Source organism: Pteronotus mesoamericanus, unplaced genomic scaffold (genome assembly GCF_021234165.1).
Source record: "Pteronotus mesoamericanus isolate MK-2021 breed Mesoamerican mustached bat unplaced genomic scaffold, CSHL_Meso_final contig_2, whole genome shotgun sequence".
Classification (NCBI taxonomy): Eukaryota; Metazoa; Chordata; class Mammalia; order Chiroptera; family Mormoopidae; genus Pteronotus; species Pteronotus mesoamericanus.
Window position 1 is genome coordinate 26,787,186 of NW_026555084.1, and position 15,437 is coordinate 26,802,622.

Here is a 15,437-nt window from a genome sequence, read left to right on the forward strand (position 1 = left end):
TGGGTAACCAGCTTTAATCAATCATTACACGAATATTGATTTCAGTACTATTGCAATAAGAGCTATAAAGGGAAAGGACAATCTCCCTACTTTTACTTGATATTGAGATAAAAATGCTGCTTGAAGAATCGTTCTGCCTTTCTGAGTAATCTATGGTTGAGGACATTTGCCCACTACGCTTTGTGTGAACCCACAAAATTCATCTGAGCCCTACACTAGGGGGAACAACTTCTGGTCAGAGGAAGCACGTCAGTTCGGAAGGAAAGATAAAGGTCCGCCAGTTTTGCGGACCTTTCTTGACTAGGTACCTGGAGGCTAACGCGACGTCCAGAACTGTGTTACTTCTGCTCCTTGCAGATCCAGCTCTGTCCTTCCTCTTCCTGCTGCCTTCACAGTGGAGACATACGCACCCAAGGGGTCAAAATCTAAAGGAAATTACAAATATTCTTTTTGAAAAAAGCAAAATAAGATCATAAAAAGTGTGTTGGACCCACCTCAGTTCACCCAGAACTTCCAGGCCTTTGGTCCCACCCCACCGGCCGGCCCAGCGTCCCTGGTCTGAAACTTCCCACTGGCTATCAGCGGATGAGGGCAGGTCTATTAAACCAGCGGCAGGGCCTGCCCCACCTGACTAACCGCCACAACCACCCTGGGGAGAGCAGGACAGGAAAATGAGAGCAAACTATTGCAGAGAACAAAGCAGGCTGGCAGACATTACCGTGGACACCGGCCCAGCTGCCCTCCCCGCACAGGGCCACACGCCTCACCTCCCTCCTCCCACAGGCCTCTCAGTATGGTGGAAACTCTTGTTATTCACCCACTTCCCAGGCAGGGAAGCTGAGGCTGGGAAAGCTCATGTGCTCTGCCCCAGGCCACACAGCTAGTGAAAGACACAGACCGGGATTCCCGCTCTGTCCACTGGGTCTCAGAGGCAGCTTTTCGGCACCACAGGCGCTGCCTGGAAACATGGGCATGTGGAGAATCACACGCACGTGCCCAGTCACCACTGGGAACAAAACCGGGAAAATCACTGGAGTGCTGAGGTAGGAAGGGGCAATTTCCTAAGGCAAGCGCCAGAGTGCAAGCCGCCCCAGCAAGCAGCCCACCGCCCCTCCGTGCACAGCAAGGGCCCAGTGATGGCTTTTCTGCCGGAACTGGCCCGGGCACCTGGGGTGGTCGGAAGCGGCTCAGCTTGGCTCGGCTTAGCAGCCCTCGGGGCCAGACCCACCAACAGACCCGTTTCACACATAAAACAGCCCTTGCAGCGGCGGCGGGAGAAGCAGAGGACAGAATTCCTGAAGCACAGGGTCCAAGCCCGCATTTCTGCCAGGCTGCCCCCGATCCAGGTCTGAAGCTGCAGGCCTCGGGGACTCGGTTTTTCACCCTTCTGACCATGCGCGCACCCAGCCACACACCCCAGAGAGGTGTTTCTGCTGCTGAGAGCAGAGGGGAGGCTGCGCAGTCCCCCAGCATCAGGACGGGGTGCAGGGACCACCGCTCAGGGCCTGAGCACTGCGGCTCTCAGGCGGCGGGGGTCAGGCCTGCTTCCGAATTTGGGTGTTCGGAGGGAGGTCCTGTGTCTCCAAGCTTTAGGTCACGGCCCCGGGGTCTGGCACCGGGTGGGGGCCCCTCCTGCAGCCGCTGTCAGGGAGGAACAGGCAGGGAGGCGCCGCCACCGACAGCACCTCATGAAACATTGATGCCTGGCCACCGCACTGCCACCTCCTGGCACCCGGAGCCAGCGCCACCGCCCCAGCGCCCTGCGGCTCTGTCGGCGGACAGGCCCCTGGCTCCTAACCCAGAGGGTGGACCCTAATGGGCTGACCCAGAGGACTGGTGTCTCAGCCCCAGCAGCAGAAGGCTCAGACTGGGCGCCTGGGGGAAGCAGGAGCCTGTTCTGCCACTCGGTGGTTTCCCCCGCGGGGCTTCCCTTCAGGTGATCTGGCCACGGGCAACTCTGGAGAACAGTCACCTGCACGTGGAACTCAGGCTCCATCTGTCCTGCCCACCTCCCAGCGGCCACCAGCCAGGGACAGGCCAGCAAGGCCCCATGGACGGCGTCCTCCCCTGTGCCAGGGCCGAGAAGGGCCACTGCTGGAGGGTGTGCAGGCGAGGGGCTGGACAAGGGGCCACGGAGGCATCTGCCCTTGTTGGGTCTTCTTCCCTCTCCGCACCAGCCCAGCCCCTGAGAGGAGGGTCGGGGAGGGGGAGCCTCCAAGCAGGGCAGCCGGGTGGTTGCCCCTCCCCAATAACACACACACACACACACACACACACACCACCCCCCCACCCAGGGTCTGTCCTCAAACCTCCTAGGCTGCCAAGCTCTGTGCCAGGGACTCTCCCTGCCAACATGCAAGACCGGCTCCCTCCCGCAGGCTGAGCAGAAAGGGGAAAAGGTCGAATGGTAGAACGTGGTCTTGACCGTCACCTGGCAGGACCCAAGGAAATTCTGACCAGACCCCAGCTAAGCGGAGTTCGGACTGGGACTCTCAGGCGCCAAGCGGGAAACTGAGCCCCAGGGAGAGAACGTGCACCGGGCCAGGCCCGGACCCGCCTCGGCTTCGTCCGCATGCGGCCGGGCCCCTCCTCCGCGAGCCAGTCCCAGGCTTGCTCCCCGGCCTCAGGTCCTGGCCGGCTGCCGCACGGACCCCTGCCAGCGCCCCGAGGGAGGCCCGGACCCCGAGCCCGCAGGACTGCACGCTGCCCCCTCCCCGCTAGTCCAGACCAGCGCCTCGCTTCCCCTCCCCACTTCCCGCCTCCCCGCCCGTGTCCCCGCCTTCCCCGCGGGCGACGGGCGGCGGCAGCGGGAGGAGCGGGCCCAGCCGAGGCAGCCCGGACCTCGCACGCTGGGATGTAGCGAACCAGCGGGGGCGAAACTGCGCGTGGAGCTGGAGACGCCACTGGAGCCGGGGCGGCCGGAGTCGAAACCTGAGCTGGAGCCCCTGACGATCGAGCACAGAGCCCACTAGCCGCACACACAGCGCAGCCCGGGTGGGGTAAGAGTCGCCGGACGGGGGCTTTCGGTCCCCGCGGTGCTGGGGCGCGGGGAGGTGGTGGCCGCCTTCCGCGCCGTTTGCTCCGGGGGAATGTGGGGTCCAGCCGGTGGCGCGGGACTCAGCGCGTTGCGAGGAAGGCTGGGCGCCATCGGGGCAGCGCGAGGAGCTCGATTACGCGCCCGGCGCAGGGTCACAGCTGCCACTGCCGGGTGATGCCTCACCTGATCGGCGGGCCCACCCCGCACTTCGCCCGGTCACCCCAAAAGGGCAGAAGCCTCGAGGGCACGGCCCTGGACGGCTTTCGCAGCCCCTCCTGGCGGCAGGGGCCGCTGGGGACCTCTGGGCGCAGGGGCAGGCGACGGGACCGCCTGCCCTTCCCGGGGCGCTCAGGCGCGGGGCCCCTGCCCGAGGGGAGGCGATGGCCCCTTGGCCCGCCCGGGACTTCGGCCTCAGCTTCGCGTCAAGAGGGTATTTTTCCTAAACGAAACCGCTTCATTCGCTCGTTCGTTCGTTGGGGCAGCTACACCACAGAAAAGCCACGGCCCTCGGCTGCGGCCCCCGCGCTCTTCGCCCTGGACCCTGCCGTCCCAGGGCGCCCCCAGCCCCACTGCCTGCCTCGCGGGCGCAGGTCGGGCTTTATCTTACCCTAAGAGAAACCCCAAATGCTCTTCACAAAATCCAATAAAGGCATTGCCGGGGCTTCTTCCAGGGTGTAGTTGTTGACGCAGGGTCCGCGAGCACACAGCCGCTTCTCTAGACCCGGGTCTGGCATTCCCAAGTTGGCCAGCCTCCTGACCCTGCGCGGGCGCGGCGGTGGTAAACCAGAGCCCCACAGGCAGCGCCGCAGAAATGGGAACCCTGGGCTGGAAGCCTGGCGGCGAAGTTTTCCTACTTAGGGATTCCCTTAATCTTAAAATATTTGAGCCGCCTTTTCTGAGAAACGAAGGCTCGGTGTGCTCTCGGCATCCCAGTGGTCTCTGACAGCCACCAGGCCAGGGGGAGGCAACGCAGGCTGCTGTCCACTCGGTGGAGGGTGCCAGCCTTCCGGGAATGGCAAAAGCCACCGGCAGCAGGGGCAGCACAGGAGGGGACTTGCTGGGCCCCTGCCGCCTCTCCAGACTGCCTGGGGACTCCTGCTCTCTCCTGGGAAAAGGGGAAAAAGCAGACTGGGACGTGGAGACCAGGCTCCTGGACTCTAGGACAGAGGTGGCACACGCTGACCTTCGAGCCAGGCTCAGAATGCCCTTCTCCCTGCAAAGCGGCTGCTGGAAAGAGGAGACTGAGATGCTGCAAAACCAACCCTCCGCTCCCCTGTATGTGACCAGCCACTGCCACTTTCCTAGCCTGCTGTTCCGCTCCCGCCGGCTCAGCCGTCCTCTGGAATCAGACACCGACTCGACCTCAGGGAGTCTGGTGAGCCATGAGCAGGAAGACCAGTGGGCCCTTACCGCCCGCTGGCAAGAGCTCTGAGCTCCAGGGTCCCATGGGCACCCCGCCCAGCCATCCTGCCTGAATACACCCCAGCCCTCTCCCCACCAGGTCATGCTGGGGAAGCCCAGCCGACAGGAAGCTTCAGGCTGGGGTCCCCTGAAGCCTAAAGGACCCGTGAGACTGCCCCCCTCCCTGAGCACCCCTTTTCCCCCTCACCCAGTAATTATACTCAAAGAAATAAAAGCTTTTATTGGGGAGGGGGTCTTAGACCCGGCGGAAGGCCGTAGGTGGTCCTGTCTGCACTCCCAAAACTGGGTTTTCTAGTTTGAACTTCTCCACGGCCTAAGAGGCTTAGGGCTGGAATGTCCCGGGGAGCTGAGGATGGCCCTGGGGGCAAGTCCCGGCGCATTCCTCCCCTTTTCCTAAAACCCCTGGATTCTTATGTGAAGATTAGGGCAGGGTACCCCCATGAGTGGCTGGAAGGATGCCTTCTGTGAGGACCCACCAGCCACCCTTCCCAAATAAAAGCACTAAACCATTCTTGGGTGCAGAGTCTGTCGCAAATGAGCCCAGCCTCAGGAAGGGCCCCTCGAGTGACCGCTTCAACACCCGCCCCCACAGCAGCCCAGGCTCCTCTCTGCTCAGTCCAGTCAGGAGTCTAAGCACCAACTTTCCTGAAAGTCACAAAATCGTCTTTAGCTCCCTGTGGCCTGGAGGATGGAGAATAGGGCACACCCGGCTCCTAATCGCCCTTCTCTCCTCTCCTCGCATCCCATTGTCAAGCGAGCTGGGGGCTGAAGCCACAGGCAGGGATTGCTGCGTCCCACTGAGACATGGGAACTGAGGCACAACGCAGACCAAACCTTGCCCAAGGTCACACAGCAAAGCCGGGGGACCACTGGACCCCTACTTTTACTCCTGAAAGACAGCTGCCTCCTGTCGTGTGTGTGTGTGTGTGTGTGTGTGTGTGTGTGTGTGTCTGTCTGTCGCGCACATGCGATATCTGTGACAGCGAAAGAAGCCCCCACCCTGCCTGGGACAGTGGCCAGCGGAGGATGTAGTTGGGGAAAAAAGAGAGCGAGGGCCCAGGTCCCTTCTCCGCAACACCCGGGATCCGGCCAGGGGCCCCTACTCTTTCAGTGCTGCCCGGACCCTGCAGAGCAGACTCGCAGGCCAGTCCCCGAGAATCTCAGACCCTCTCTGGGGCTCAAGGCCCTGGACAGATGAAACATCGCCCACAGTGGTCCGAGGGCCTTTCCATCCACAGAGCAGGCATCAATATTCCCAAATTTAGGGAGTATTTTGGCTGCCTAGAGCACTGCCAGAGGCTTGGGTCCAGAGGGGCACACAGCAGGTGCTCAATAACTGCATTAAATCCATGAGAGCGAGTGATGCAAGCCCCTAAACTGAATAGGTAAAACTGCAGAGTCACAAAACAGTCCCCATTCATGGAAGGCCTGGCTCTGAAGACCCTCTGGGGAGTGGGAGGGCTGTGGCCCTCAGCCCCTTGACACCCATAGGCAGACCATTCATCCCCTGTCCCCACCCAGAAAGGCACTGTGCGTCCCACCTTGGCCTGAACACACCTCCTTTCCCCTGCCAGCCAGAATCTGTGCCAAACACCATCAGCATTCTGGGACCCAGAGGCCTGGCTGCGTATCCACGTATGTGAGTGTACTCAGCACTCCATGTGCGCAGGCAGTGGGTATGTGTGTGTGTGCACAGCACGCTTGCGTGCGTGTGCACTGCATGGGTGCGCACGCTCCCGTGCCCTGCCTGTGGCACGCTGTCGGTCAGAGTAAAAGCAGCTACAGTGCGGAGGGCGAAGGGGCGCTCCCTGGCGCGCTGCCGCGCCCGGCTACCTCCGAGGTGTCTGCTGCCGCAGGAGGCTCAGCCAAGAACTGCGGTAAAAGATGGGGCTGGTGGCAAAAGCAGCAAACGCCAGGCAACCATACTTTACCGGGTTCCCCTTCTACCACACCCCAACACATCCCGGGGGAGCGGGGAAGTCTCAACTTAGACAAATGTCCCTTTGGGAGGAAAGGGCAGGATTAGCTGAGACTCCCCAACCCCAGCTCCTAGAAGCACCTGGCCTCTGCCTCAGACCCTGCCCCCTGCGCTCATTGGGCACCACCCGGTGAGAGTGGGCCAGGCCCCAAGGCACTGTGCCATCTCCCCAGGGCCCAGAGCTGCAGGCCTTGGGGTGAGGTTGAGGGAGTCAGAGGCGGCCTGGTTCCACCCTGCGCCTGCCCCTGCCCCTGCCATCCTCACCAAGAAGCTCTGCTTGGGGCCACCCTCCGATGGGGGGTCAGGGCAAGGACTCGAGGCAGTGCCTGCAGAGCATACCAGGCACTGACAGCTTGCATGTTCCCTCCCAAGCAGAGACAACCCCCACCCCGGGGTGGGGGGGGATGAGGATGCACCGCGCACTGGGGGAAGGCACTGGGCCTGGGAAGTAGGACAGCGTTTCTCCCCAGGCCCCTGTCCAGCCCTGCACTGCTCCTGTCGGTGGAACTGGCGAGCAGGTGAGAAGCAGAGGGCAGCCCGGGGTCCAGCTGCGGCCAGGAAAACAGGTCAGGGTCGCGCCCTGTCACCCCAGCTGTCACCTATTTACTCAGGACTCTGTGGCTTCTGGACCAGTTAACAATTGCTGAGCAAAATCCTTCAACAAACTTCACTGCAGTAGGACGACTCCAGGAGGGGATCCTTCTTAGAAGCAGGGAGGGGAACGTGCCCCAGAGAGAAGCTCCACCAGAGGCTTCCTGAGCGGCGGGCCCAGGGTTGGGGAAGCGCCGTCACCTGGCCTGCCAGGCCTGTGCCTGCGGCCCGGGAAGACGCAGTGGAGGCCCTGGGCAGCAACAAACCTGCCCTGAAGGGGGCAGAGGCCCACCCTTGTGCTTGGTGGATTTGGCCCGACGGTTAAAGGTGCAAAACAAGGGGAGAAAGCCCTACGGAAGAGGCCGTGGGGCCCGGTGGGGTTCTTGGGGACTCCTGCTGCACTCGCCAGCGGCCTGGAGCCAACAGAAACGTTTCATCTGATTAGGGGCCATCAGTTCTATCCCAATCCCGGAAAATTGACTGCGGTGCAGAGGCGGGGGCCTAAGCAGCAGCCTTGAGGGGAAAGGGTCCAAGCTAATTAGGAGGCAGCATCCGGGGGCCCATTAGAGCACAGGCTGCTGTCACTCAGTTGGGCTCCGGTCCGGGGAGAAGAGGCCGCGGAAGGAGGGGCCGGCGGCCCCTCGACGAGGACGCTGCTGGGAGCTGGCGGGACCGGCCCGGGGCGCTGCCCCTGCCCTGGCGCTGCTCAGAGGCGCCCGCTGGGTGCGATCCTGCCTGGTGAACAGTCACTCATCCTGAGCTGTTCTCACCCGGGGCCCAGGAACTTCTCGGCCTAGACAGAAGCCGATCCGGGCGAAACAAGTCTTTTGGGGCTCGAGGTGGGCGCAAGCCGCGCGGGACTTGCAGGCCAGACGCGTTTCTTTTGTGCGGCGGAGGGAGAACTCGGTGTGTCACCGGGGAAGGAGGGAGAGGCCGCGGGGGGTGGGGAGAGGGGGCGGGGAGGCGAGGGGAAGGTGCCTGGGAGGAGGGCGCGGGCGAGGCAGGGAGGGAGGGCGGCAGAGAGGGCGCGACGGCGGCGCGGGCGGCTCGGGACTGGATTCCGCCCGCGCTCCCTCGCCGGCTTGCTCCCTCCTCCCAGCCCCCTCCCACCCGGGCCCACCCCACCCACCACCCCTGGCGCAGGGACTGCTGGAACCTGGCGGTACGCACTGTCGCTTTAAGACAGATTCTGCCGGCGCCGGCCGGAGCCTTAGAAACCGGCCCCGGATCGGGAGCCGGAGCCGGGGCCGGGCGGGCGGCTGAGGCCCGAGCGGCGGGAGCGGAGCGCGAAGCCGGGCGCCCGGTCGCGAGAAACCGCTGCTGCTGCCGCCCGCCTGGCCCCGCAGCCCCAGGCGGTCCATGGGGCGGGCGCGGCGACGCTGCGGGCGCGGGCAGCCCCGGGGGGTGGCCGCTTAGGCACTGCGCTCTTGTCCCCTCAGGTCGCAGCCAGGGCGGCCGGGCGGCCCAGCCCCGGCCCCTGGAGCGCCCGCTGCGGTCCCCGCCTCCATGGACGCCTTCAAGGGGGGCATGAGCCTGGAGCGGCTGCCGGAGGGGCTCCGGCCACCGCAGCCACCGCCGCACGACATGGGGCCCGCCTTCCACTTGGCGCGCGCCGCCGACCCCCGCGAGCCGCTCGAGAACTCCGCCAGCGAGTCGTCCGACACGGAGCTGCCAGGTAAGCGCGGCCCCCGGGAGGCGTGCTCGGGACGGGCCCCGGCGCGGGCGCGGGACCCGGCTTCCACGCCTCGGGTCAGGACCCCTCCTTCTCCCGGTCTCCGTCTGACCGTGAACGCGGAAACTTACACGCCTCCCGCGGGAAGCGGGCGTTTAGTGCTTTACGAAGGCGCTTCCACGCGGTGGCCACACGCCCCGAGGCCGCGGAGGCACGAGCCGCGCAGCCTGGAGGCGGACTGACAGCCCTTCTCGATCGGGAGAGAGCGGACCGGGGAAGGGCCAGGCTCGCGCGGGTGGGCGCCGGGGGGCCGCCGGGGCCGAAGGCAAGACGGCCGCGAAGGGAATGGGGCGGCGGGTGAGAGGGAAGCACCCAGAGAGCCTGAGAGTGGGACAGACGCCGGCAGCGGGTGGCCGACCGAGGAGGCGATACCAAAGAGCAGGGGTGGCAGTAAAGTCAGAAACGCAGACCGAGGGCGAGGGGCGAACGGCAACCTCAATGGAAAGGAAAACTGAGGACGGCGAGGGTGGGCGGCCAGTGGGGCGGCCGGGCTCGGGCAGGACTCCGAAGCGAGGGGTCCCGGTCCCATGTCCCATGTGCGTCGCGGGAGCCGGGAGCCTCCAGGCCGCCCAGCCAGGGCGCCAGCCCCGCCCGGGGCCCGCCTGCCTCCCGCCGCCTTCCTGTGCGAACTCCAGCTCTTCTCCGCGGGCCGCGCCGGGCCCCGCCGGGCCCCGGGCGGGCGGTGCGAGCCGCTGCGCGGCCGAGCCCCGCCGGCCGCCCTCGGGGCCCCCAGGCGGCTCCCTAACCCGGAGCCTCTTGCGTTGCTGATCTAAGCCCCCGCAGAGGGCTTCTCCGCGGGCTTTTCCTCTCTATTTGTTTCTGTTTTGCATCCCTAAGTGACTTTCTCTGAGAGGTGCTGTTTGCTTGGTTTTAAAAAACAATCAACGCTAGACCATACTTTTGTTTTCAAAAGTTTAAAGCATGGCCTTTGCTTGGTTTTTATTTTTAAAATCCAGAGAAATATATAGTTACAGGTTGTTTTTTAAAACCAAAGGTAGGGGGACGAATTTAAATTTTTGATCGTGTTTTTCTAAACAGAAAGAATTATAATAGCTATGTTTCTCTGGAATTTAAAATATCTACATGCAACATTATTCTTCAGGAGATTTTTAAAAGTCGATCCAAAATGGCGCGTTTCTTGGGTAGTTCTTCAAAATCCATCTCAAAACCCGGTGTTAATTTGGGAATTTAAGTTACCTATCTGTAGTGTTGTATTTCCCTGGAATTTGAAAATTGCCTTTAGAATGACATTATTGAGAAGGGGTTAAAAGCTATCTACAACAGTACATTGATTTTTAAATCCCAGAGAAGGCTGGCCGTGGCTGCCTGGAGCTTATACCCCACACACAGCACTGTAGTTAGTTAGGGGTGTGTTTCTGGCGTCTTACTTTGCATCTGCTCTGTGTTCCTACCTGACTATTTTTAAGTTTGTGATCCTTTCTATGCTTTTAGGCATGGAGCTGTGAACTTTGGGGGCTGCTGAGTTTTGCTAAGTTCTCTTTTTGTGTTTCGATGTTTCTATGACTGCTTGTGTTTTGTGTCGCTTTTACAAAGCAGAGAGGCTAGAGCTCCAGGTCTCCTAGACAGAGGCCGGCAGCCTGGGCTGCCTGGGCCGCAGCTAGAGAAATGTCCTGGGCCTTGGGACCAAGGCCTGGTGCTGCAGTGGAGAACAGGGCTGCGCCGGCCTGCCCCGTGGGGCTCCCACACAGTGCAGGAGAGAAGAAAGTTGGGGGGGGCAGCAGGTCACAATGCCTGGCTCCTGCTCCACCGACCCGCTAGCTTTGGGCTAGGAAAATTTGATTCCAGTTCAGCAAAGCAGAGACCTCCCTCAAGTTTAGGCTAACTCTTGAAAATGGTACCGTGGCGGGTGACATTCGCAGTCGGCTCAAGCCCGAGCCAAGCTGGGAGAGCGGGCCCTGCCCTGCCAGGAGTCCAAAGCCGCGCGCAAATGGGCTGCTGGGCTGGGCTCTTCCCCAGGCACCCCAGCCCAGAGGTGACTGCTGACCACCAGGCGCCCGGCGGGCTCTTCCCAATGGAGACAGTTCCAGGGCCCCTGGCAGGAGGGAGGGCGCTGAAGGCGGGCCCTTCGATGGAGCCGGGATGGGATACACAAGGGCTTAAGCCCAAGGTGACCGGAGCCCCGTCCTGCCTGCTTCAGAGAAGGAGCGCAGCGGGGAACCCAAGGGGCCGGAGGACGGCGGTGCTGGCGGCGCGGGTTGCGGAGGCGCAGAGGACCCCGCCAAGAAGAAAAAGCAGCGGCGACAACGCACACACTTCACGAGCCAGCAGCTGCAAGAGCTGGAGGCCACCTTCCAAAGGAACCGCTACCCCGACATGAGCATGCGGGAAGAGATCGCCGTGTGGACCAACCTCACAGAGCCGCGCGTGAGGGTGAGCCCGGCGCGCGCACACACGGCTGCCGGCGCCTCTGCCGCAGCCTCCGAAAGCTAGACCCGCGCTCAGACGTTCACTGTCTCCCACCGCGCAGACCTGCTCCCTCTTTCCACTGCAGCAGATTCCACCTTAGGCCCCATCTGCGCAGCTGCTGCCGAGCCCTTCGGCCGCCAGCACCCTCAGCTGCGGCCGCTGCTGCTGTCTCGGATCCCTCTGACCCGCATCCTCCCTGACCCTCTGGCTCTACTGCAGCCTCAGCCCAAAGACCTGTGGCCCCAGGGAACTTTCCATGCCCTGGATGGTCCAGGGCCTACCCAGATGGTACCACCATAGACAGCACCTACGGTACCCCACCGCTGGGGACCTCAGAGCTGCTGGCGCACCTCCCCCCTACCCCCCCCCAAAAAAAAACCAAAAGGGAAACACCCGTCCTGCCTGGTAGCCTGCGAGAGGCCTGGAAGGTGCCTAGGCTCAGGGTCTCAGAAATTCCTGGGACCGTAGTCCGATCCATACCAGCTTCTCCAAAATTGCTGGACTTGTCCCCCTGACTCGTCCCTAGCCATTCAGCCAATCAGTAGCTGGGCCTTTTCCCTAATTCATTTTCCTTTGGGGATGGGGTCAGGTGGGGGAGGTAGCTCTGGTGGATGAGTGACCGGCAGGTCGAGTCCCCTTGGAGATATAAGGTTTCCTACTAAGACCAGGCGGCACCCTACTTCTCCTCAGCCTTTCGTTCCCAGTAAAAGCAGGCTCTCCTGCCCAAGCAGCAAGAGAATAATTTCTTCTCTGGTGCGCATTTAATCATATTAGGAGCACATCTCAAGCCAGACCAAAGTCCCACCTGGACTCCCTGCTATAACCCCAGCCCTCTCTCCTCCCCAGTCAGGCCGGCCAGCCTGGTGAACGCAGGGTGAAGACAGCACTCAGAATCCTGCCCGCTGATGGTGGGGTGGGGGTGGAATCAGGCAGCGTCAGTGCTGGAGACTGGAGCTGGCCGAGGAGATGCAGGGCCCGGCAAGGAGCTGGGGAAACGCAGCCCAGGGCTGGAGGGCTGCTAGGGAGGGCAGAGGGCGTGCAGGGGAGGCAGGCGGGGAGCCGCAAGGGGCAGGAGGGGAAAGAGGAGGTTCCTAGTCAATGTTGTGGGGGAACGTGGAAGGGGAGATTAGAGGGAAACTTGTAAGAAGTGAAAGGAAATTAAATATTTGCAGAGAAACGTTTGGCATATACTTAGGTGGCAGAGACGAAATTAAATATTTAAGGGAGAAGCAAAGGAACCAAGTATTTGAGAAAATAAAGAATCAAATATTAAGAGAAACAGTGAAGGTCAGATATTTGGAAAGCAGGAAAAAAAAACAATATTTGAGAAGGAATCAAAAAGACCAAAATGGGGGATAACGAAGAAAATGGACTGTTTGAAGGAAAAGAAAGCAGTTCAGATAGCAGGGTGGACTAAACGAAAATAAACATTTGGGACAGAAATGAGAATATCCAATATTGCAAATAAAGATGAAAACAGAGCATACGAGGAATGAAAAACAGATTGAAGAATGGGGAGGGGAGGTCGGAAGATCCTAAGCTTCAGGGAAGAAAAATACCTTTTGTATTCGAGGAAGAAGAAAACGACCGGCTATTTAGGAGACAGGGCCCGTTAGGGGGAGAAAGCAGAAGATGGCCTGGTTGAAAGAGGAAGGAAAAAAAAGGAGTATTAGTTCGAACAAGAGGATCCGTATTAGGAGAAGAAAACGGATTTAATTTGGGGAAGAGGATAAAGATCAGAAATAGGGAAAGACTAATATTTACTGGAGACAGGAAAGCGACCATTACGGAGAAAAGGCAGGGGCGGAAACACGGAAGAAACTGCATTCAGAGACATTCAGGGAGAAGGAAGTGAGCGGATTGCTGGGGTGGGGGGGCCTTCCCGCCCTCTGCAGCCCTGACCCTTGTCCTGCCCCCTTCCCCCAGGTCTGGTTCAAGAACCGGCGAGCCAAGTGGCGGAAGCGCGAGCGTAACCAGCAGCTGGACCTGTGCAAGGGCGGCTACGTGCCGCAGTTCAGCGGCCTGGTGCAGCCCTACGAGGACGTGTACGCAGCCGGCTACTCCTACAACAACTGGGCCGCCAAGAGCCTGGCGCCAGCGCCGCTCTCCACCAAGAGCTTCACCTTCTTCAACTCCATGAGCCCGCTGTCGTCGCAGTCCATGTTCTCGGCCCCCAGCTCCATCTCCTCCATGACCATGCCGTCGAGCATGGGCCCGGGCGCCGTGCCCGGCATGCCCAACTCGGGCCTCAACAACATCAACAACCTCACCGGCTCCTCGCTTAACTCGGCCATGTCCCCGGGCGCCTGCCCGTACGGCACACCCGCCTCGCCCTACAGCGTCTACCGGGACACGTGCAACTCGAGCCTAGCCAGCCTGCGGCTCAAGTCCAAGCAGCACTCGTCGTTCGGCTACGGTGGCCTGCAGGGCCCGGCCTCGGGCCTCAACGCCTGCCAGTACAACAGCTGACCGCCCCGCCGGGCCACGCGGGCCGCAAGGCGCGGGGGCGGAGGACGCACGCGGGGCCCCGCTCCCGGCCCCCGGCGCGCGCCTGCGCCGCCCCCTCCTCCTCCACCCCACTCCGGGTTGGTTTTGTGTTTGCTTTTCCGGACCCCACTCTGCCCTCCAAAACCAGTCAAAACAAAAAGACGTCGGAGCGAAATGCCGCAAAAAAACGGATGAGTTGCAATTTCCCTCGGGATGGCGCAGATGGTGTGTGTGCGTTCCCTTGGGCCTCGGCGGGCCACTCCGCGCAGAGGACACGGCGCGGGAGGCGGGCTCCGAGGCCCGGCGGCCCGCGTTCCCGCCGCGCTGGACCCGGACTGCGCCGCCGCGCCTGTGAACTAGACGCGCGGGACCCGGGAGCCTGGCCCCGGCCCCGTACGAACCAAGATGCCCCCTCCGAGCTGGGCCTGGCCGAGCGAACCTTAGCTGGATCCGGATCCGAGTTGGAGCGGGCGTTCAGCCGGGGATGACGGCGTCTAGCCCGGGACCGAGGACTCGCCTAGGAGCCTCGCACGGCCCTGGCGCGCCCCAAGAACTCCCGCCCACCCGGCGCCCGGGAAAACTATTTTAAGGCTACGTAGCCGCAGCTGGCGGCGAGAGGGTGGGTGGGCTCGTCTCCGAGCGCCCCAGCTTCGCCGCAGGCCCAGGCCCTGTGCTCTGCTCCCAGGCCAGGAGGTGGCCCCCGGCCCGGCGCAGAGCCGCCTCCTCACCGCCCGCCGTGCAAGAGTCGAGCCGGGAGAGCTCGGGGCGCGGCCAGGGCCTCGCGCCGCGCCCACTTTGCACACCCGCTCTCCGGCCCGCTCCCCTGTTTACAGCGTCCCTGTGTATGTCGGACTGACTGTATAGAATTATAAATCTGTCTATATCGACTTGTCCATGTACGTCTATTAAAAACATAGTACGAGCGTGCTAATCACTGCCGAGCCCCGCCTGCTTCTTTCAGCCGAGGAGGGAGGCGGGTAGAAAGGGAGCTTTGCCACCGAGGGCCCCGAAGGTAGGGAACGGCGAGGCAGACCCCGCCGGGGCCTGTACCCGCACTTGCCCACCACCATTCCTGACCCGTCTGCCGGGCCTCCGGGAAGGCGCTGCCGGGCGCTCCGCGCTCCCAGCCCCTGCGCCGCTCGGCCGGGCGCTCGCCGGCCACGCTGCCCAGCCCGGGCGCCGCCCCGCCCGGGAGCGCCTCCAGCTGCCCTCAGACCCCGGCTGCAGGCCGCCGGCCTCTGCAGGCTTTCCCTGGACCGGGTCTGCGGTGACCTTCCGGGCTCTCAGGGTGTGCGCGACCCTTGTCTGCCCAGAGCGCAGGGATGGGACGGCTGAGAGCCTCTTTAGGTCTGGGGTTGCCTTTCTCCCATGGGCCCGGTATCCCCACCGTGGAGCCCCCGCCCTGACTCTTTGAGGAGGACTGTGCACGCTGGATCCGCCAGAGTCTAGCCAGGGCCTCCCCCTCCCCTCGCCCGCCCAGTCCCATCCAGAGGCATGTGGCTTGCCATGGAAAGTGTCCATCACACAGAACTCACTTCTCACTTCCCTCCCGTCCCAACTTACTGGAGGCTACGGCTGCCTCCGCCTTCCCCGGCATTGGGACATTACTGAACAAGACCAGCTTGCAAACTGCCTGTAAAATTCTGCTTTCCTTAAGTCCTCCACTTCTAACGGCAAAACAAGATGTATGCAGCTGCCGCGAGGAGAAAAGAGTCGGTCATTCTGCTTTAGAATCACCTTATGACAGGGACGGGCACTGCCCG

At 62.3% G+C, this 15,437-nt stretch overlaps 1 protein-coding gene across 2 annotated transcripts; it reads left to right on the forward strand.

Moving 5' to 3' along the window:
• The first annotated feature begins 2,655 nt into the window (after nt 1-2,655).
• PITX1 (paired like homeodomain 1) lies at nt 2,656-14,592 on the forward strand. Of its 2 annotated transcripts, none has more exons than XM_054568431.1 (4): nt 2,656-2,999; nt 8,468-8,703; nt 10,919-11,151; nt 13,114-14,592. In XM_054568431.1, the coding sequence occupies exons 2-4, from the start codon at nt 8,535-8,537 to the stop codon at nt 13,654-13,656; spliced, it is 945 nt and encodes a 314-aa protein (XP_054424406.1). In that variant the 5' UTR covers nt 2,656-2,999; nt 8,468-8,534; the 3' UTR covers nt 13,657-14,592. The 2 variants fall into 2 exon arrangements, with proteins under 2 accessions (XP_054424406.1, XP_054424407.1); XM_054568432.1 differs by lacking the exon at nt 2,656-2,999 and adding an exon at nt 8,175-8,190.
• The last annotated feature ends 845 nt before the right edge of the window (nt 14,593-15,437 follow it).

Excerpts from the sequence above, each read along its gene's own strand:
- PITX1 (XM_054568431.1), top strand. The coding sequence starts at position 8,535 with ATGGACGCCTTCAAGGGGGGCATGAGCCTGGAGCGGCTGCCGGAGGGG. Across the intron at positions 8,704-10,918 it reads GTCCGACACGGAGCTGCCAG|AGAAGGAGCGCAGCGGGGAA; the intron begins GTAAGCGCGGCC and ends TGCCTGCTTCAG. Across the intron at positions 11,152-13,113 it reads TCACAGAGCCGCGCGTGAGG|GTCTGGTTCAAGAACCGGCG; the intron begins GTGAGCCCGGCG and ends CCCTTCCCCCAG.